General features: G+C 46.9%; 1 protein-coding gene across 3 annotated transcripts in view; it reads right to left on the bottom strand.

Moving 5' to 3' along the window:
- Positions 1-334: 334 nt before the first annotated feature.
- EML5 (EMAP like 5) overlaps positions 335-22,838 on the bottom strand; it is a 197,391-nt gene continuing 174,887 nt past the window's right edge. Inside the window, exons 29-43 of one of the 3 annotated variants that reach the window (XM_073638226.1) lie at positions 22,748-22,826; positions 22,519-22,648; positions 22,344-22,442; positions 21,730-21,750; positions 20,316-20,489; positions 14,309-14,517; positions 12,962-13,119; positions 12,729-12,843; positions 12,393-12,581; positions 12,133-12,302; positions 11,885-12,047; positions 6,012-6,115; positions 4,874-5,027; positions 4,672-4,772; positions 335-1,079 (exon numbers count right to left, since the gene is read on the bottom strand). In XM_073638226.1, the coding sequence (XP_073494327.1) occupies positions 1,043-1,079; positions 4,672-4,772; positions 4,874-5,027; positions 6,012-6,115; positions 11,885-12,047; positions 12,133-12,302; positions 12,393-12,581; positions 12,729-12,843; positions 12,962-13,119; positions 14,309-14,517; positions 20,316-20,489; positions 21,730-21,750; positions 22,344-22,442; positions 22,519-22,648; positions 22,748-22,826 (1,903 nt within the window). In that variant the 3' untranslated portion in view covers positions 335-1,042. Of the gene's footprint in view, positions 1,080-4,671; positions 4,773-4,873; positions 5,028-6,011; positions 6,116-11,884; positions 12,048-12,132; positions 12,306-12,392; positions 12,582-12,728; positions 12,844-12,961; positions 13,120-14,308; positions 14,518-20,315; positions 20,490-21,729; positions 21,751-22,343; positions 22,443-22,518; positions 22,649-22,747; positions 22,827-22,838 lie in introns of those variants that run through there. The other 2 variants (XM_073638225.1, XM_073638227.1) reach the window with 2 other exon arrangements.

Raw genomic sequence — 22,838 nt, 5'->3', positions numbered from 1 at the left:
ATAGATATTTAGAGCAAGGAATTGCTAGAGTTTACATCTAGTTTTGTATCAGAGAAGTAAAGATATTCTAATGTCAGCTCAGACTGATCATAGGACTGAGCTGCAGTACCAGACCTAGCCACACAGACACGATGGCGCAGTACTGCCCCGGTGCGACTACAACTCTATTCACACTGGATTCCTGTTCTGCACCAATCAGACACTTATTACCTGTCTGAGACAAGTGCACAGACGCCAAGCACCCCCCCCCCCCCCCCGAGGTAACAGCGTCTCCCCCCTTCCTGACACCAAATAAAACAAAGAAAACGTGAAAAGAACTTATAAGAAATTATATTTGTTTTTTTTAGAGTAAATGCTCCCAGTGACCCCCAATATGAGATACGGCCCCTTCTAGCACCGAAGAGGTTTAAAGGGGATATCCAGGATTAGAAAAACGTGTCCACCTCCGTCGGCAGCTTGTCTGTAATACCAGACAGAACCTGTACACAGTGGGGGGGCGCCGTTTCTGGGAGACGTCATATTTTTCTAACCCCGGACCACCCCTTTGAGAACACAGCTCCACAGACGCAGAACGTCTCATAACACAGCGGGAAATGGTCAAAAGAAACGAGCAGCACGTAGATATGGCAACGTCAGCGTGGGACGGACAAGGCAAAGACGGGAAACTTTGGGTGAGAAGGGAAGGCACTCGCATCCCGGCTGGCACAGCGATTGTAGCGAGCGAGGCCCTGGTGCCCGCGGTACGTCCTGGCTGCCGCTGTGCGCCATCCTCGTAGGGGAGTCTCCATGCTGGTAGAAGGGTCACAATGTAACCGCTGCGTCCTGCTGCCGAGTACTCGGACCGGTCCCACAACTGGCACGAGTGAGATCGTAACACCGACTCCTGCTCTGAATAGAGTGACCCCGGGTGGGGGTAGCGCATGCTTCCCGGTAAAGCTGATCCGCCTGATCCCCCCCCCCCCCCCTCAGCAGGACACGTCTGGCTCCTCTGCGGTTCTGCAGGATCTGCCGCTGTCACAGGAGAAGAGTCGAGCAGCCGCCATCAGTGCGGCATGTGGACACATTTCCATACAAACAGGCTGCAAAACACACAAACAGGTCACCGGGAGGAAGACGGCGTCATACACCAGCAGGTTACATACAGATAGGAGCTAGAAGTGTATCATACTCCGGAGCTGCACTCACAATTCTCCAGATGACAGCCGGACTCTCCCAGCATTCCCCACAGTGTCTGTGCCACAAATACTGATGTAGTCTCAGAAACGCTACGATTATGTCTGCCGTCAACTGATGCCAAAAACTGTCTGCTCCCTGCAGAATAGGAGCTCAGGTTAGAGGTCACAGGGAGCATCTACCACCAGCAGAATAGTGAGTGCAGCTCTGGAGTATAATACAGGAGGTAACTCAGGATCAGTAATGTAATGTATGTACACAGTGACTCCACCAGCAGAATAGAGAGCACAGCTCTGGAGTATAATACCGGATGTAACTCAGGATCAGTAATGTAATGTATGTACACAGTGACTGCACCAGCAGAATAGTGAGTGCAGCTCTGGAGTGTAATACAGGATGTAACTCAGGATCAGTAATGTAATGTATGTACACAGTGACTCCACCAGCAGAATAGTGAGTGCAGCTCTGGAGTATAATACAGGATGTAACTCAGGATCAGTAATGTAATGTATGTACACAGTGACTGCACCAGCAGAATAGTGAGTGCAGCTCTGGAGTATAATACAGGATGTAACTCAGGATCAGTAATGTAATGTATGTACACAGTGACTGCACCAGCAGAATAATGAGTGCAGCTCTGGAGTATAATACAGGATGTAACTCAGGATCAGTAATGTAATGTATGTACACAGTGACTGCACCAGCAGAATAGTGAGTGCAGCTCTGGAGTATAATACAGGATGTAACTCAGGATCAGTAATGTAATGTATGTACACAGTGACTGCACCAGCAGAATAGTGAGTGCAGCTCTGGAGTATAATACAGGATGTAACTCAGGATCAGTAATGTAATGTATGTACACAGTGACTGCACCAGCAGAATAGTGAGTGCAGCTCTGGAGTATAATACAGGATGTAACTCAGGATCAGTAATGTAATGTATGTACACAGTGACTGCACCAGCAGAATAGTGAGTGCAGCTCTGGAGTATAATACAGGATGTAACTCAGGATCAGTAATGTAATGTATGTACACAGTGACTGCACCAGCAGAATAATGAGTGCAGCTCTGGAGTATAATACAGGATGTAACTCAGGATCAGTAATGTAATGTATGTACACAGTGACTGCACCAGCAGAATAGTGAGTGCAGCTCTGGAGTATAATACAGGATCAGTAATGTAATGTATGTACACAGTGACTGCACCAGCAGAATAGTGAGTGCAGCTCTGGAGTATAATACAAGATGTAACTCAGGATCAGTAATGTAATGTATGTACACAGTGACTCCACCAGCAGAATAGTGAGTGCAGCTCTGGAGTATAATACAAGATGTAACTCAGGATCAGTAATGTAATGTATGTACACAGTGACTCCACCAGCAGAATAGTGAGTGCAGCTCTGGAGTATAATACAGGAGGTAACTCCGGATCAGTAATGTAATGTATGTACACAGTGACTGCACCAGCAGAATAATGAGTGCAGCTCTGGAGTATAATACAGGATGTAACTCAGGATCAGTAATGTAATGTATGTACACAGTGACTGCACTAGCAGAATAGGGAGCACAGCTCTGGAGTATAATACAGGAGGTAACTCAGGATCAGTAATGTAATGTATGTACACAGTGACTGCACCAGCAGAATAATGAGTGCAGCTCTGGAGTATAATACAGGATGTAACTCAGGATCAGTAATGTAATGTATGTACACAGTGACTGCACCAGCAGAATAGTGAGTGCAGCTCTGGAGTATAATACAAGATGTAACTCAGGATCAGTAATGTAATGTATGTACACAGTGACTCCACCAGCAGAATAGTGAGTGCAGCTCTGGAGTATAATACAGGAGGTAACTCAGGATCAGTAATGTAATGTATGTACACAGTGACTGCACTAGCAGAATAGGGAGCACAGCTCTGGAGTATAATACAGGATGTAACTCAGGATCAGTAATGTAATGTATGTACACAGTGACTGCACCAGCAGAATAGTGAGTGCAGCTCTGGAGTATAATACAGGATGTAACTCAGGATCAGTAATGTATGTACACAGTGACTGCACCAGCAGAATAGTGAGTGCAGCTCTGGAGTATAATGCAGGATGTAACTCAGAATCCGTAATGTAATGTATGTACACAGTGACTGCACCAGCAGAATAGTGAGTGCACCTCTGGAGTATAATACAGGATGTAACTCAGGATCAGTAATGTAATGTATGTACACAGTGACTGCACCAGCAGAATAGTGAGTGCAGCTCTGGAGTATAATGCAGGATGTAACTCAGGATCAGTAATGTAATGTATGTACACAGTGACTGCACCAGCAGAATAGTGAGTGCAGCTCTGGAGTATAATACAGGATGTAACTCAGGATCAGTAATGTAATGTATGTACACAGTGACTGCACCAGCAGAATAGTGAGTGCAGCTCTGGAGTATAATGCAGGATGTAACTCAGGATCAGTAATGTAATGTATGTACACAGTGACTGCACCAGCATAATAGTGAGTGCAGCTCTGGAGTATAATACAGGATGTAACTCAGGATCAGTAATGTATGTACACAGTGACTGCACCAGCAGAATAGTGAGAGCAGCTCTGGAGTATAATACAGGAGGTAACTCAGGATCAGTAATGTAATGTATGTACACAGTGACTGCACCAGCAGAATAGTGAGTGCAGCTCTGGAGTATAATACAGGATGTAACTCAGGATCAGTAATGTAATGTATGTACACAGTGACTGCACCAGCAGAATAGTGAGTGCAGCTCTGGAGTATAATACAGGATGTAACTCAGGATCAGTAATGTAATGTATGTACACAGTGACTGCACAAGCAGAATAGTGAGTGCAGCTCTGGAGTATAATACAGGATGTAACTCAGGATCAGTAATGTAATGTATGTACACAGTGACTGCACCAGCAGAATAGTGAGTGCAGCTCTGGAGTATAATACAGGATGTAACTCAGGATCAGTAATGTAATGTATGTACACAGTGACTGCACCAGCAGAATAGTGAGTGCAGCTCTGGAGTATAATACAGGATGTAACTCAGGATCAGTAATGTAATGTATGTACACAGTGACTGCACCAGCAGAATAGTGAGTGCAGCTCTGGAGTATAATACAGGATGTAACTCAGGATCAGTAATGTAATGTATGTACACAGTGACTGCACCAGCAGAATAGTGAGTGCAGCTGTGGAGTATAATACAGGATGTAACTCAGGATCAGTAATGTAATGTATGTACACAGTGACTGCACCAGCAGAATAGTGAGTGCAGCTCTGGAGTATAATACAGGATGTAACTCAGGATCAGTAATGTAATGTATGTACACAGTGACTGCACCAGCAGAATAGTGAGTGCAGCTCTGGAGTATAATACAGGAGGTAACTCAGGATCAGTAATGTAATGTATGTACACAGTGACTGCACCAGCAGAATAGCGAGTGCAGCTCTGGAGTATAATGCAGGATCAGTGTCATGTTACTCGGCGCCTCACCTGCTGTCATCTCCTCCTGCACTGACCACATAGCGATCTGCGCTGGTGAAGCGGATGTTCGTCACGTGGGCTGAATGCCCCATAAACCGCTTATGCTTCGCCTGGATTAATGGACACAGAATTGGTTACAATGGTCGCACTTTTCTTCGGTGGAGACACTTCTACATCTTCTTGCTTTTTCGTTATTAAACTTTTTACTCACAAACTTCTCAGGACAAGGAAAGTCGAACAGTTTGACCATCCCAAAGTCATCGCCCGTAACCAGACTGATCCCTGAGTGAGAGACGCAGGCGCACGTCACGTCCGACTTCTCGTTGTGTCTGGACCAGATTCCCACAACCTCGTCCCCCAGGACACTGCAGGGGAAGACAAGCGCAGGTCAGTGCCCGGAGGAGCCGATCACTGAGGGGCAGCGCCCGGAGGAGCCGATCACTGAGGGGCAGCGCCCGGAGGAGCCGATCACTGAGGGGCAGCGCCCGGAGGAGCCGATCACTGAGGGGCAGCGCCCGGAGGAGCCGATCACTGAGGGGCAGCGCTCGGAGGAGCCGATCAGTGAGGGGCAGCGCCCGGAGGAGCCGATCAGTGAGGGGCAGCGCCCGGAGGAGCCGATCACTGAGGGGCAGCGCCCGGAGGAGCCGATCACTGAGGGGCAGCGCCCGGAGGAGCCGATCACTGAGGGGCAGCGCCCGGAGGAGCCGATCACTGAGGGGCAGCGCCCGGAGGAGCCGATCAGTGAGGGGCAGCGCCCGGAGGAGCCGATCAGTGAGGGGCAGCGCCCGGAGGAGCCGATCAGTGAGGGGCAGCACCCGGAGGAGCCGATCACTGAGGGGCAGCGCCCGGAGGAGCCGATCACTGAGGGGCAGCGCCCGGAGGAGCCGATCACTGAGGGGCAGCGCCCGGAGGAGCCGATCACTGAGGGGCAGCGCCCGGAGGAGCCGATCACTGAGGGGCAGCGCAGAGGATGCACATGGCAGCGGTACAGCGGGTAACGGGGTCTGGTCCTACGATTAAAGGCTATGAGCACCCCTGCATCCGGCCGTCCCAAGATAGGGGATGCATGTATACGGTGCATTACTTCTGGGGAGCAGGAGAGGTGTGCAGGTGACCGCTCTATGCCGTTGTATCAGAGTAGTCTGGAGTCCGCTTGTTCACCTCACAGGAGGACTGTCTGGGATGGAACCAAGTGTAGCAAACCCTCAGCTGTGAGAATAATTAAGTCTCTGGCTGTAAACAACAATAGCTCAATGACTAAAGCAGAGATGGGTGAGTGATTAATGACCAGCTCAACTGTGGAGTCTCGGACTACTGCTCGCATTATGAGGGGGGTAGTAGTCACTTGCCTGGTCCAGGTGGCCCATGTTATCCGGTCGATCACAGCTTGTTCCGTGAGGAGTTTTCCTGAAGGCACTTCATAAACCAGCCTCTTATAGCAGCCCGTGGAGACCTGCGAGTGCGAGACAAAGCCGTATTGTGCCGGTATGGAACCACAACTCCCAGCATTGCTGCTAACCGGCATACTGGGGATTGTACACACGTGGTCAAAATTGTTGGTACCCCTTGTTTAATGAAAGAAAAACCCACAATGGTCACAGAAATAACTTGAATCTGACAAAAGTAATAATAAATTAAAAATCTATTAAAATGAACAGATGAAGGTCAGACATTGCTTTTCTGCTTCCACGGAATTTAAAAAAAATGAACCTCATGAAATCGGCCTGGACAGAAATGATGATTCTTCTTAACTTAATATTTTGTTGAAGAACCTTTTGAGGCAATCACTGCAATCAACGATTCCTGTAACTGTCAATGAGACTTCTGCACCTCTCGACAGGTATTTTGGAGACTCCTCATGAGCAAACTGCTCCAGCTGTCTCATGGGTGAAGGTCGCCTTTTCCGGACGGCATGTTTCAGCTCTTTCCAAAGATGCTCCATAGGATTTAGGTCAGGGCTCATAGAAGCCACTTCAGAATAGTCCAATGTTTTCCTCTTAGCCATTCTTGGGTGTTTTTAGCTGTGTTTTGGGTCATTATCCTGTTGCAAGACCCATTACCTGCGACTGAGACCAAGCTTTCTGACACTGGGCAGCACATTTCCCTCTAGAATCCCTTGATAGTCTTGAGATTTCATTGCACCCTGCACAGATTCAAGACACCCTGTGCCAGATGCCGCAAAGCAGCCTCCGAACATAACAGAGCCTCCGCCATGTTTCACAGTAGGGACAGTGTTCTTTTCTTGATATGCTTCATTTTTCCATCTGTGAACATAGAGCTGATGTGCCTTGCCAAAAACTTCCATTTTTGTCTCATCTGTCCATAGGACATTCTCCCAGAAGCTTTGTGGCTTGTCATGATGTAGTTTGGCAAATTCCAGTCTGTCTTTTTTATGATTTTTTTATTCCAACAATGTTGTTCTACTTGGTCGCCTCCCATGAAGTCCACTTTGGATCAAACAACGACGGATGGTGCGATCTGCCACTGATGTTCCTTGAGCTTGAAGTTCACCTTTAATCTCTTTAGAAGTTATCCTGGGCTCTTTTGTTACCATTTGTATTATCCGTCTCTTTGATTTGTCATCAATTTTCCTCCTGCGGCCACGTCCAGGGAGGTTGGCTACAGTCCCATGGATCTTACATTTCTGAATAATATGTGCACCTGTAGTCACAGAAACATCAAGCTGCTTGGAGATGGTCTTATAACCTTTACCTTTAACATGCTTGTCTATAATTTTCTTTCTAATCTCCTGAGACAACTCTTTCCTTTGCTTCCTCTGGACCATGTTGAGTGTGGTACACACCATGTCACCAAACAGCACAGTGAGTATCTGTAGCTCTATATACAGCACAGTGAGTATCTGTAGCCCTATATACAGCACAGTGAGTATCTGTAGCCCTATATACAGCACAGTGAGTATCTGTAGCCCTATATACAGCACAGTGAGTATCTGTAGCCCTATATACAGGCACAGTGAGTATCTGTAGCCCTATATACAGGCACAGTGAGTATCTGTAGCCCTATATACAGCACAGTGAGTATCTGTAGCCCTATATACAAGCACAGTGAGTATCTGTAGCCCTATATACAGCACAGTGAGTATCTGTAGTCCTATATACAGGCACAGTGAGTATCTGTAGCCCTATATACAGCACAGTGAGTATCTGTAGTCCTATATACAGCACAGTGAGTATCTGTAGTTCTATATACAGGCACATTGAGTATCTGTAGCTCTATATACAGCACAGTGAGTATCTGTAGCCCTATATACAGCACAGTGAGTATCTGTAGCTCTATATACAGCACAGTGAGTATCTGTAGCTCTATATACAGGCACAGTGAGTATCTGTAGCCCTATATACAGGCACAGTGAGTATCTGTAGCTCTATATACAGCACAGTGAGTATCTGTAGCTCTATATACAGCACAGTGAGTATCTGTAGCCCTATATACAAGCACAGTGAGTATCTGTAGCCCTATATACAGCACAGTGAGTATCTGTAGCCCTATATACAGGCACAGTGAGTATCTGTAGCCCTATATATAGGCACAGTGAGTATCTGTAGCCCTATATACAGCACAGTGAGTATCTGTAGCTCTATATACAGCACAGTGAGTATCTGTAGCTCTATATACAGCACAGTGAGTATCTGTAGCTCTATATACAGCACAGTGAGTATCTGTAGCTCTATATACAGCACAGTGAGTATCTGTAGCCCTATATACAGCACAGTGAGTATCTGTAGCCCTATATACAGCACAGTGAGTATCTGTAGCCCTATATACAGCACAGTGAGTATCTGTAGCTCTATATACAGCACAGTGAGTATCTGTAGCTCTATATACAGCACAGTGAGTATCTGTAGCTCTATATACAGCACAGTGAGTATCTGTAGCTCTATATACAGCAGTGAGTATCTGTAGCTCTATATACAGCACAGTGAGTATCTGTAGCCCTATATACAGCACAGTGAGTATCTGTAGCTCTATATACAGCACAGTGAGTATCTGTAGCTCTATATACAGCACAGTGAGTATCTGTAGCTCTATATACAGCACAGTGAGTATCTGTAGCTCTATATACAGCAGTGAGTATCTGTAGCTCTATATACAGCACAGTGAGTATCTGTAGCTCTATATACAGCACAGTGAGTATCTGTAGTCCTATATACAGCACAGTGAGTATCTGTAGCCCTATATACAGCACAGTGAGTATCTGTAGCCCTATATACAGCACAGTGAGTATCTGTAGCTCTATATACAGGCACAGTGAGTATCTGTAGCTCTATATACAGGCACAGTGAGTATCTGTAGCTCTATATACAGGCACAGTGAGTATCTGTAGCCCTATATACAGGCACAGTGAGTATCTGTAGCCCTATATACAGGCACAGTGAGTATCTGTAGCCCTATATACAGCACAGTGAGTATCTGTAGCTCTATATACAGCACAGTGAGTATCTGTAGCCCTATATACAGGCACAGTGAGTATCTGTAGCCCTATATACAGGCACAGTGAGTATCTGTAGCCCTATATACAGCACAGTGAGTATCTGTAGCTCTATATACAGCACAGTGAGTATCTGTAGCCCTATATACAGCACAGTGAGTATCTGTAGCTCTATATACAGCACAGTGAGTATCTGTAGTCCTATATACAGGCACAGTGAGTATCTGTAGCTCTATATACAGCACAGTGAGTATCTGTAGCCCTATATACAGGCACAGTGAGTATCTGTAGCTCTATATACAGCACAGTGAGTATCTGTAGCTCTATATACAGCACAGTGAGTATCTGTAGCCCTATATACAGGCACAGTGAGTATCTGTAGCTCTATATACAGCACAGTGAGTATCTGTAGCTCTATATACAGCACAGTGAGTATCTGTAGCCCTATATACAGGCACAGTGAGTATCTGTAGCTCTATATACAGCACAGTGAGTATCTGTAGCCCTATATACAGGCACAGTGAGTATCTGTAGCCCTATATACAGGCACAGTGAGTATCTGTAGCTCTATATACAGCACAGTGAGTATCTGTAGCTCTATATACAGCACAGTGAGTATCTGTAGCTCTATATACAGCACAGTGAGTATCTGTAGCTCTATATACAGGCACAGTGAGTATCTGTAGCCCTATATACAGGCACAGTGAGTATCTGTAGCTCTATATACAGCACAGTGAGTATCTGTAGCCCTATATACAGGCACAGTGAGTATCTGTAGCCCTATATACAGGCACAGTGAGTATCTGTAGCTCTATATACAGGCACAGTGAGTATCTGTAGCTCTATATACAGGCACAGTGAGTATCTGTAGCCCTATATACAGCACAGTGAGTATCTGTAGCTCTATATACTGCACAGTGAGTATCTGTAGCCCTATATACAGCACAGTGAGTATCTGTAGCCCTATATACAGGCACAGTGAGTATCTGTAGTCCTATATACAGCACAGTGAGTATCTGTAGCCCTATATACAGGCACAGTGAGTATCTGTAGCCCTATATACAGGCACAGTGAGTATCTGTAGCCCTATATACAGGCACAGTGAGTATCTGTAGCCCTATATACAGGCACAGTGAGTATCTGTAGCCCTATATACAGGCACAGTGAGTATCTGTAGCCCTATATACAGCACAGTGAGTATCTGTAGCTCTATATACTGCACAGTGAGTATCTGTAGCCCTATATACAGGCACAGTGAGTATCTGTAGTCCTATATACAGCACAGTGAGTATCTGTAGCTCTATATACAGCACAGTGAGTATCTGTAGCTCTATATACAGGCACAGTGAGTATCTGTAGCCCTATATACAGCACAGTGAGTATCTGTAGCTCTATATACAGCACAGTGAGTATCTGTAGCTCTATATACAGCACAGTGAGTATCTGTAGCTCTATATACAGGCATAGTGAGTATCTGTAGCCCTATATACAGCACAGTGAGTATCTGTAGCTCTATATACAGCACAGTGAGTATCTGTAGCCCTATATACAGGCACAGTGAGTATCTGTAGCTCTATATACAGCACAGTGAGTATCTGTAGCTCTATATACAGGCACAGTGAGTATCTGTAGCCCTATATACAGGCACAGTGAGTATCTGTAGCCCTATATACAGCACAGTGAGTATCTGTAGCCCTATATACAGCACAGTGAGTATCTGTAGCCCTATATACAGCACAGTGAGTATCTGTAGCTCTATATACAGCACAGTGAGTATCTGTAGCTCTATATACAGCACAGTGAGTATCTGTAGCCCTATATACAGCACAGTGAGTATCTGTAGCCCTATATACAGCACAGTGAGTATCTGTAGTCCTATATACAGCACAGTGAGTATCTGTAGCTCTATATACAGGCACAGTGAGTATCTGTAGCTCTATATACAGCACAGTGAGTATCTGTAGCCCTATATACAGCACAGTGAGTATCTGTAGCTCTATATACAGCACAGTGAGTATCTGTAGTCCTATATACAGGCACAGTGAGTATCTGTAGCTCTATATACAGCACAGTGAGTATCTGTAGCTCTATATACAGCACAGTGAGTATCTGTAGCTCTATATACAGCACAGTGAGTATCTGTAGCCCTATATACAGCACAGTGAGTATCTGTAGCTCTATATACAGGCACAGTGAGTATCTGTAGCTCTATATACAGCACAGTGAGTATCTGTAGCCCTATATACAGCACAGTGAGTATCTGTAGCTCTATATACAGCACAGTGAGTATCTGTAGCCCTATATACAGGCCCACTGACTGATTACAAGATTGTAGACACCTGTGATGATAATTACTGGACACAACTTGATTTAACATGTCCCTTTTGTCACATTATTTTCAGGGGTCCCATCATTTCTGTCCAGGCCGATTTCATGAGTTTCATTTTTTTTTAAATTCCGTGGAAGCAGAAAAGCAATGTCTGACTTTCATTTGTTCATTTTAATAGATTTTTCATTTATTATTACTTTTTTCAGATTCAAGTTATTTCTGTGACCGTTGTGGGTTTTTCTTTCATGAAACGAGGGGTACCAACAATTTTGACCACGTGTGTATATCACGATGGGAGAGATTTACACTTTGCACTGACGATATAAGCTCCAAGAGGAAGAATAATAAATATTCCAGTGGATGGAGGAGAAAATGCCAGGGGGTAGAGTGTCTGACAACAGTTTGGCCCCTCGGTGCGGATCATGCCCCCTGTAGGTCGGTACCTGCACATAGCGGCTGTCGGCTGAGAAGTCGATCTGCAGCACGAAGCTGGGGATGTCTTTACAGTAACTGATGCGATTCAGCGAGGGGCCGATGGTGAGATCGTAGAAATCCACCGCGTTTTCGCTGGATCCCACCGCCAGGTAATGAGAGTCTGGGCTGAACCTGGGGACATAAGTGTAAGCTCTTGTGTCCGCGCCGATATGACCCATAATCAGCGACACCGGCCACGATGTTCGCGGGATCGCACCTGATGTCCTGGATTGCCGACCTCCGGTCTCTCTTCTTGCCCCAGATCTTTAAGGAAGCGACGAGCAGGATGATGAACTCTCCGTTCTTCATGCCTATGGCCACCATGTCTCCCTCCGGACTGTAGGAGACGGTACGAGCCGCGTGGCCTAGATTCACCTTATTCAGCATCTTCTGTGAGAGAAAGACAAGAAATCCCAGAAAACTAAGACCAATCACGCCTAGTGTGCACCGAGCCCAGAAAGTGTCCGGGATTTCTACCTTATCCACAATGTCCCATAACCGGACCGACCCGTCCTCTGCCGCCGACAGGAAGAAGTCTCTGGTGGGATGAGTCGCCAGCCCCCAGATGGGTCCGTCCATGTGCCCATTGATGAGAATGTTACACGCCGCGTTCTTCTCCCCGACCTCGATGATTTCTGCATTCCGGGTTCCCACCAGGATTTTACCCTGAAAACAGAAGACAAGTTGCCAAGAGGTCTAAACACTCCAGGGCCCCGAGGTCAGTGCCTTAAAATGTATCATGCTTGTGTTATCTGCAGGCCCTGGGGCCCCCACAGCTGAAGGCGAGACCACCCGCCATGAGGAGCCCCTTACCTTCCCTCGACACACGGATCGCACACAGTCCGTCGTCTGGCCGGTTTCCAACCTGAAGGCACGACATCTTTTCAGTTCTTGGTCCCAAAGCTTCACCGCACCGCCCTCCTTGGACCTGTATGGGGGGAGTAAGTAATCATCAATGTGATATAGGCCACGATGGAGGGATGGAGTGACAAGCGTATCCGGCTGCAGACACGAGCACGCAGTAGACCTCCAGGCTTAGCACTTACGGTCTTTCCTTGCCCCCGGTCACGATCAGCCCGTCCCGCAGGGTTGTGTACATGGTAAACACCGGCCCGTTGTGAGCTTTGGCCACAATCCTTGACAATATGTGATCTTTCCAGACACAGACGTCCCCGCTGATTGTACCAGTGAAGGTCAGGTTACCCTGCAAAAAGGAATAGGAGCTTCAATAGAGTATTGCTAGATTTCCCATCCAGAGATCGGAGGAAAGCCACCATTACAGCTCCCCAAAAGATGGCAGAAAAATAATACTCATGACTTAAAAGTATAGTTTTATTTAGATGTACACATAAAAAGAATAACAAAAATAAAAAATACTAAAAAAGCAGGAACCCTTGAGTTCCCTACAAAATAGCTCACTCAACCATGCAATAATAACATGAAATCCAATGTTTGGGTAAGAATATATCCCCTTACAAGTAATGATCATAAGCAATGAAAGTACATGTACTAAAAAATGACATTAGTAAGAGATCATTAGTTGTGTAAGGTGCTAGTGCATATAGAGGATACTCATACCTAATATAAACACATGAACAGTAGGTAAGGTAAGCAGGTAATAGGATAAGCATAGATAGAGTAGTAAGTCTTAATGCTTCCAAGGAAAAGGTAGTGGTGTATATAAAAATACAAGTGTATATAAAGTGTATATGGAGATCCAAGGATTAGGGTATAGTACTTGCCAAAGGAAGAGCTTGTAGGGAACCAACCCCGACGACGCCGTTTCGCGAGTGCTTCTTCTGAGGGGGCGTCGTCGGGGTTGGTTCCCTACAAGCTCTTCCTTTGGCAAGTACTATACCCTAATCCTTGGATCTCCATATACACTTTATATACACTTGTATTTTTATATACACCACTACCTTTTCCTTGGAAGCATTAAGACTTACTACTCTATCTATGCTTATCCTATTACCTGCTTACCTTACCTACTGTTCATGTGTTTATATTAGGTATGAGTATCCTCTATATGCACTAGCACCTTACACAACTAATGATCTCTTACTAATGTCATTTTTTAGTACATGTACTTTCATTGCTTATGATCATTACTTGTAAGGGGATATATTCTTACCCAAACATTGGATTTCATGTTATTATTGCATGGTTGAGTGAGCTATTTTGTAGGGAACTCAAGGGTTCCTGCTTTTTTAGTATTTTTTATTTTTGTTAGTCTTTTTATGTGTACATCTAAATAAAACTATACTTTTAAGTCATGAGTTTTTTGCTTTCCTGCTGAAGCTGCACTTATTTTGTGGCAGTTTTTGTGTCTCTAGTGTATTATTAGGAAATTATACTTGGACCGTTGTGGTTTATATTAGAAAAATAATACTCACAGCCCCAAAAGCCACGGCCAACATGGTCTGCATCCTGGCGTCTTCTATAGAGCTCAGCATCCCCTTCTTACTCAGCAGCGCCCTCCCGGCCAGAGTCCAGAACCGCACGTGTTTCACCCCCACAGACACAAACTGGGTGTCAGAATCTGGGCGGAATTCGGCCACAAAAATCCGCTGGTTGTGACCGACTTTACTGGCAATTTTGGCCCCTGAAGAAAATGTGTCAGATGTAAGGAACCTGCAACTCAGCAAAGAGCTGTTTAACTGCTACTGCCCCCTGGCTGGGGCAATCACCCCATATATCATTAATGCCCGATACCCAGGCACATCCATTCCCCCACAGTGCCCCTCCTATATACCATCCATTCCCCCACAGTGCCCCTCCTATATACCATCCATTCCTCCACAGTGCCCCTCCTATATACCATCCATTCCCCCACAGTGCCCCTCCTATATACCATCCATTCCCCCACAGTGCCCCTCCTATATACCATCCATTCCTCCACAGTGCTCCTCCTATATACCATCCATTCCCCCACAGTGCCCCTCCTATATACCATCCATTCCTCCACAGTGCCCCTCCTATATACCATCCATTCCTCCACAGTGCCCCTCCTATATACCATCCATTCCCCCACAGTGCCCCTCCTATATAACATCCATTCCCCCACAGTGCCCCTCCTATATAACATCCATTCCTCCAGTGATCCTCCTATATACACCAACCATTCCTCCACAGTGCCCCTCCTATATAACATTCATTCATCCAGTGATCCTCCTATATACACCAACCATTCCTCCACAGTGCTCCTCCTATATACACCATCCATTCCCCCACAGTGCTCCTCCTATATACACCATCCATTCCCCCACAGTGCCCCTCCTATATAACATCCATTCCTCCAGTGATCCTCCTATATACACCAACCATTCCTCCACAGTGCTCCTCCTATATACACCATCCATTCCCCCACAGTGCCCCTCCTATATAACATCCATTCCTCCAGTGATCCTCCTATATACACCAACCATTCCTCCACAGTGCCCCTCCTATATAACATTCATTCATCCAGTGATCCTCCTATATACACCAACAATTCCTCCACAGTGCTCCTCCTATATACACCATCCATTCCCCCACAGTGCCCCTCCTATATAACATACATTCCTCCACAGTGCCCCTCCTATATATACCATCCATTCCCCCACAGTGCCCCTCCTATATAACATCCATTCCTCCAGTGATCCTCCTATATACACCAACCATTCCTCCACAGTGCTCCTCCTATATACACCATCCATTCCTCCACAGTGCTCCTCCTATATACACCATCCATTCCCCCACAGTGCCCCTCCTATATAACATCCATTCATCCAGTGATCCTCCTATATACACCAACCATTCCTCCACAGTGCCCCTCCTATATACACCATCCATTCCCCCACAGTGCCCCTCCTATATACACCATCCATTCCCCCACAGTGCCCCTCCTATATAACATCCATTCCTCCACAGTGCCCGTCCTATATACCATCCATTCCCCCACAGTGCTCCTCCTATATATACCATCCATTCCCCCACAGTGCCCCTCCTATATACCATCCATTCCCCCACAGTGCCCCTCCTATATACCATCCATTCCTCCACAGTACCCCTCCTATATACCATCCATTCCTCCACAGTGCCCCTCCTATATAACATCCATTCCCCCACAGTGCTCCTCCTATATACACCATCCATTCCCCCACAGTGCTCCTCTTATATACAATCCATTGCACTAGAGTGCCCCTCCTATATACCATCCATTGCGCCACAGTGCCCCTCCTATATAACACCCATTCCTCCAGTGATCCTCCTATATACACCAACCATTCCTCCACAGTGCCCCTCCTATATACCATCCATACCCCCCACAGTGCCCCTCCTACATACACCAACCATTCCTCCACAGTGCCCCTCCTATATACCATCCATTGCGCTACAGTGCCCCTCCTATATACCATCCATTGCGCTACAGTGCCCCTCCTATATACACCAACCATTCCTCCACAGTGCCCCTCCTATATACCATCCATTCCCCCACAGTGCCCCTCCTACATACACCAACCATTCCTCCACAGTGCCCCTCCTATATACACCATCCATTGCGCTACAGTGCCCCTCCTATATACACCAACCATTCCTCCACAGTGCCTCTCCTATATAACATCCATTCCTCCAGTGATCCTCCTATATTCAGCAACCATTCCTCCACAGTGCCCCTCCTATATACCATCCATTCCCCCACAGCGCCCCTCCTACATACACCAACCATTCCTCCACAGTGCCCCTCCTATATACCATCCATTCCCCCACAGCGCCCCTCCTACATACACCAACCATTACTCCACAGTGCCCCTCCTATATACACCATCCATTCCTCCACAGTGCCCCTCCTATATAACATCCATTCCTCCACAGTGCTTCTCCTATATACACCATCCATTCCCCCACAGTGCTCCTCCTATATACACCATCCATTCCCCCACAGTGCTCCTCCTATATACACCATCCATTCCCCCACAGTGCTCCTCCTATATACACCATCCATTCCCCCACAGTGCTCCTCCTATATACACCATCCATTCCCCCACAGTGCTCCTCCTATATACACCATCCATTCCCCCACAGTGCTCCTCCTATATACACCATCCATTCCTCCACAGTGATCCTCCTATATACACCATCCATTCCCCCACAGTGCTCCTCCTATATACACCATCCATTCCCCCACAGTGCTCCTCCTATACACCATCCATTCCCCGACAGTGCTCCTCCTATATACTCCATCCATTCCTCCACAGTGCTCCTTCTATATACCATCCATTCCTCCACAGTGCTCCTCCTATATACCATCCATTCCTCCACAGTGCTCTTATATATACACCATCCATTCCCCCACAGTGCTCCCCCTATATACACCATCCATTCCCCCACAGTGCTCCTCCTATATACACCATTCATTCCTCCACAGTGATCCTCCTATATACACCATCCATTCCCCCACAGTGCTCCTCCTATATACACCATTCATTCCTCCACAGTGATCCTCCTATATACACCATCCATTCCCCCACAGTGCTCCTCCTATATACACCATTCATTCCTCCACAGTGATCCTCCTATATACACCATCCATTCATTCACAGTGCTCCTCCTATATACACCATCCATTCCTCCACAGTGCTCCTCCTATATACCATCCATTCCCCTACAGTGCTCCTCCTATATACACCATTCATTCCTCCACAGTGATCCTCCTATATACACCATCCATTCCTCCACAGTGCCCCTCCTATATACACCATCCATTCCTCTACAGCACTCCTCCTATATACACCATCCATTCCCCCACAGTGCCCCTCCTATATATACCATCCATTCCTCCACAGTGCTCCTCCTATATACACCATCCATTCCTCCACAGTGCTCCTCCTATATACACCATCCATTCCCCCACAGTGCTCCTCCTATATACACCATCCATTCCCCCACAGTGTTCCTCCTATATACACCATCCATTCCCCCACAGTGCTCCTCCTATATACACCATCCATTCCCCCACAGTGCTCCTCCTATATACACCATCCATTCCCCCACAGTGCTCCTCCTATATACACCATCCATTCCCCCACAGTCCTCCTCCTATATACACCATCCATTCCCCCACAGTGCTCCTCCTATATACACCATTCATTCCTCCACAGTGCTCCTCCTATATACACCATCCATTCCTCCACAGTGCTCCTCCTATATACACCATCCATTCCTCCACAGTGATCCTCCTATATACCATCCATTCCCCCACAGCGCTCCTCCTATATACACCATCCATTCCCCCACAGCGCTCCTCCTATATACACCATCCATTCCCCCACAGCGCTCCTCCTATATACACCATCCATTCCTCCACAGTGCTCCTCCTATATACACCATCCATTCCTCCACAGTGATCCCCCTATATACACCATCCATTCCTCCACAGTAATCCTCCTATATACACCATCCATTCCCCCACAGTGCTCCTCCTATATACACCATCCATTCCTCCACAGTAATCCTCCTATATACACCATCCATTCCTCCACAGTGCCCCTCCTATATACACCATCCATTCCTCCAGTGATCCTCCTATATACACCATCCATTCCTCCACAGTGATCCTCCTATATACACCATTCATTCCCCCACAGTGCTCCTCCTATATACACCATCCATTCCCCCACAGTGCTCCTCCTATATACACCATCCATTCCTCCACAGTGCACCTCCTATATACACCATCCATTCCTCCACAGTGATCCTCCTATATACCATCCATTCCTCCACAGTGCACCTCCTATATACACCATCCATTCCCCCACAGTGCTCCTCCTATATACACCATCCATTCCCCCACAGCGCTCCTCCTATATACACCATCCATTCCCCCACAGCGCTCCTCCTATATACACCATCCATTCCTCCACAGCGCTCCTCCTATATACACCATCCATTCCCCCACAGTGCTCCTCCTATATACACCATCCATTCCCCCACAGTGCTCCTCCTATATACACCATCCATTCCCCCACAGTGCTCCTCCTATATACACCATCCATTCCTCCACAGTGATCCTCCTATATACACCATCCATTCCTCCACAGTGCTCCTCCTATATAACATCCATTCCCCCACAGTGCTCCTCCTATATACACCATCCATTCCTCCACAGTGCTCCTCCTATATACACCATCCATTCCTCCACAGTGCTCCTCCTATATACACCATCCATTCCTCCACAGTGCTCCTCCTATATACACCATCCATTCCCCCACAGTGCTCCTCCTATATACACCATCCATTCCTCCACAGTGCCCCTCCTATATACACCATCCATTCCTCCACAGTGATCCTCCTATATACACCATTCATTCCCCCACAGTGCTCCTCCTATATACACCATCCATTCCCCCACAGTGCTCCTCCTATATACACCATCCATTCCTCCACAGTGCACCTCCTATATACACCATCCATTCCTCCACAGTGATCCTCCTATATACACCATCCATTCCCCCACAGTGCTCCTCCTATATACACCATCCATTCCTCCACAGTGCTCCTCCTATATACACCATCCATTCCTCCACAGTGCTCCTCCTATATACACCATCCATTCCTCCACAGTGCTCCTCCTATATACACCATCCATTCCTCCACAGTGCTCCTCCTATATACACCATCCATTCCTCCACAGTGTTCCTCCTATATACCATCCATTCCCCCACAGTGCTCCTCCTATATACACCATCCATTCCCCCACAGTGCTCCTCCTATATACACCATCCATTCCTCCACAGTGCATCTCCTATATACACCATCCATTCCTCCACAGTGCACCTCCTATATACACCATTCATTCCTCCACAGTGCTCCTCCTATATACACCATCCATTCCCCCACAGTGCTCCTCCTATATACACCATTCATTCCTCCACAGTGTTCCTCCTATATACCATCCATTCCCCCACAGTGCTCCTCCTATATACACCATTCATTCCTTCACAGTGCTCCTCCTATATACACCATCCATTCCCCCACAGTGCTCCTCCTATATACACCATCCATTCCCCCACAGTGCTCCTCCTATATACACCATCCATTCCTCCACAGTGCTCCTCCTATATACACCATCCATTCCCCCACAGTGCTCCTCCTATATACACCATCCATTCCCCCACAGTGCTCCTCCTATATACACCATCCATTCCTCCACAGTGCTCCTCCTATATACACCATCCATTCCCCCACAGTGCTCCTCCTATATACACCATCCATTCCTCCACAGTCCTCCTCCTATATACCATCCATTCCCCCACAGTGCTCCTCCTATATTCACCATCCATTCCTCCACAGTGCCCCTCCTATATACACCATCCATTTCTCCAGATCACGTACATCCTGTCCTGTATATTCAGTACTTACCTTCCTGCCATTTCCAGATGGTGACCGTATGTTCTGGGTCCAGCCCCACAGACAGGAGCAGTTTTCCCGTGGCACTGAAGCTGACGGAACAGACGCCCTTGGAGTGATAGCAGCGCAGCACAGAGAGGGTCTGCTTACTCATTGCATCCCACACATGTATAGAGGGGGCCGAGGCTGAAGGAAACAAGTAGTTAAAAACTGACAAAACAAAAAGAGAGCCCCCCAACCCCAAACACACACATATGTACTGTATTTTGGGGACGATAAGACGCACCCCAAATTTTGGGGAGGAAAATAGGAAAGTTTTTTTTTTAATAAAATGGGGGTCCGTCTTATAGTCCAAATGTAGCTTACCATGAAGGGGGGCGGCAGTGTGGGGTCACAGGAGGAAGGGTCGCTGCTGCAGGAAGCCGGCGGGGTCAGGGGTGGGGTGATGCTGTGGACCCCGGTCTGGGAGGAGGGGGTGTCCCGGCGGTGTGATGCTGCGGGCCCTGGGCTTCAATAAAATGTCACCGGTGAGGCAGGAGCGGAGTATCCGCTCTGCCCATTGATTTCCTGGAGGCGGGCTTCAGGAAATGGCTACAGAACCAAGATTTACATCGGCGTATGCGTCGCATCCGGCAGCAATTTTCCTGAAGCGCACCGCCAGGAAATCAATGGGCAGAGCGGATACTCCGCTCCTGCCTCACCGGTGACATTTTCTTGAAGTCCAGGGCCCGCAGCATCACATCGACGGGACACCCCCTGCTTCGAGCCCGATGCCCGCAGCCGCGGCCCACTCCTGCCGCCGCCGCCCTCCACCTCCCAGTAAGCTACATTCAAACTATAAGACGCACCCACATTTTCCTCCCAAATTTGGGGGAAATACAATGCACCTTATAGTCTGAAAAATGTGGGTAATAGGATGTGGAATGATAAGGGTCTGTGCACACGTCACATATCGGATGTGTTTACGTGTTTTTTCCATGCAGTTTTGTTTACTAAAGTACCAGCAAAGTGATTGACATTCCTGAAGTCTCGTGCACACGTTGCTTATTTTTTTCGTGCAGATTTGAAGCAGTTTCGTATTTGCAACATGTCAAATCTTTCTGCATTTTAGCAGCGTTTATCACCTATTCCAAGGCAGGGAAAAAACGCATCAAAAGCAGAAGCAAAAAACGCATCAAAAACAGAAGCAAAAAACGCATCAAAAACAGAAGCAAAAAATGCAGCAAAAACAGAAGCAAAAAATGCAGCAAAAACAGAAGCAAAAAATGCAGCAAAAACACACATATTTTGAGCAGCCTTTTTTACTGCCAACACATCAGTATTTACAGCAGATTTTTCAGCTACAAATATCGAATGTGTGCACAGACCTTTATAGAACTACACAGCAATGTACTCATCATATGTTATACATAAGCGTATAACTTACCAGACATGTCCGCTGCATCACCTGAAATCACAGGAAAGAAATGGCTACATAAAAATCATCCGTATATTATGTCCATGTATCAGTGTCAAACATTATTGATTTGTCAATGGGCGTTATAAAAATGTATACAGGGAGCTCCCCCTAGTGGTGGCTGCAGACAGGATCTTATCATGTATCTCTGTATACAGGGAGCTCCCCCTAGTGGTGACTGCAGACAGGATCTTATCATGTATCTCTGTATACAGGGAGCTCCCTCTATTGGTGGCTGCAGACAGGATCTTATCATGTATCTCTGTATACAGGGAGCTCCCCCTAGTGGTGGCTGCAGACAGGATCTTATCATGTAGCGCTGTATACAGGGAGCTCCCCCTAGTGGTAGCTGCATACAGAATCTTATCATGTATCTCTGTATACAGGGAGCTCCCCCTAGTGGTGTCTGCAGTCAGGATCCTATCATGTATCTCTGTATACAGGGAGCTCCCCCTAGTGGTGGATGCAGACCGATGTATAACAACAATTTGTAAAAGGTTTATTAAGTATAATTTGCCATGTGCTCCCTGCATTGTCACATTTCGGGGTGCGGTGCTTAGTCTCGGCTTTACGTACAAACATACCTACTTGGCCAGTTGCCACTATGTTGATGAACTTTGGATGTTGGTTTATCGTGAGGCACAAAATGTCATCTGTGTGTTCCTGGTAAAAACTCTGAGATCCTAGAACATGAGAGAAGAAATGAGCGAGATGTCGCGGGAGGATGAAGCGGTGACGTCGTGTCTGTACATTCATTACCTGTGGCGACATTGTACAGGATCCCGACAGAGGCAGCGTGGTACAAGATATCAGCACCGTCGTTCAGATAGTGCACGTTATTCCGACAGTCTTTACCCCGGTACCCGAACACCAGCTCCAGCACCAGATCCTGCAGAACAATGGGATCCCATCATTGTCATAGTAATGGATGATGGGGGTTATAATCCCAGACATGTGAATATGAACCCATAGTTGGCCCCTTGCTCACCTCGATGGGCCTCTTCTTCTTCCCAACGTTGTTGGTCTGGAGCTTCTCGGGCTGCGGTAACGCTCTACTAACCGGAGGTCTGAAATAGAGA

The sequence above is a fragment of the Phyllobates terribilis genome, unplaced genomic scaffold, assembly GCF_046119375.1.
Source record: "Phyllobates terribilis strain yellow unplaced genomic scaffold, ASM4611937v1 Scaffold_7__3_contigs__length_470593459, whole genome shotgun sequence".
Lineage (NCBI taxonomy): Eukaryota > Metazoa > Chordata > Amphibia > Anura > Dendrobatidae > Phyllobates > Phyllobates terribilis.
This window is presented reverse-complemented; position numbering and strand designations above follow the sequence as displayed.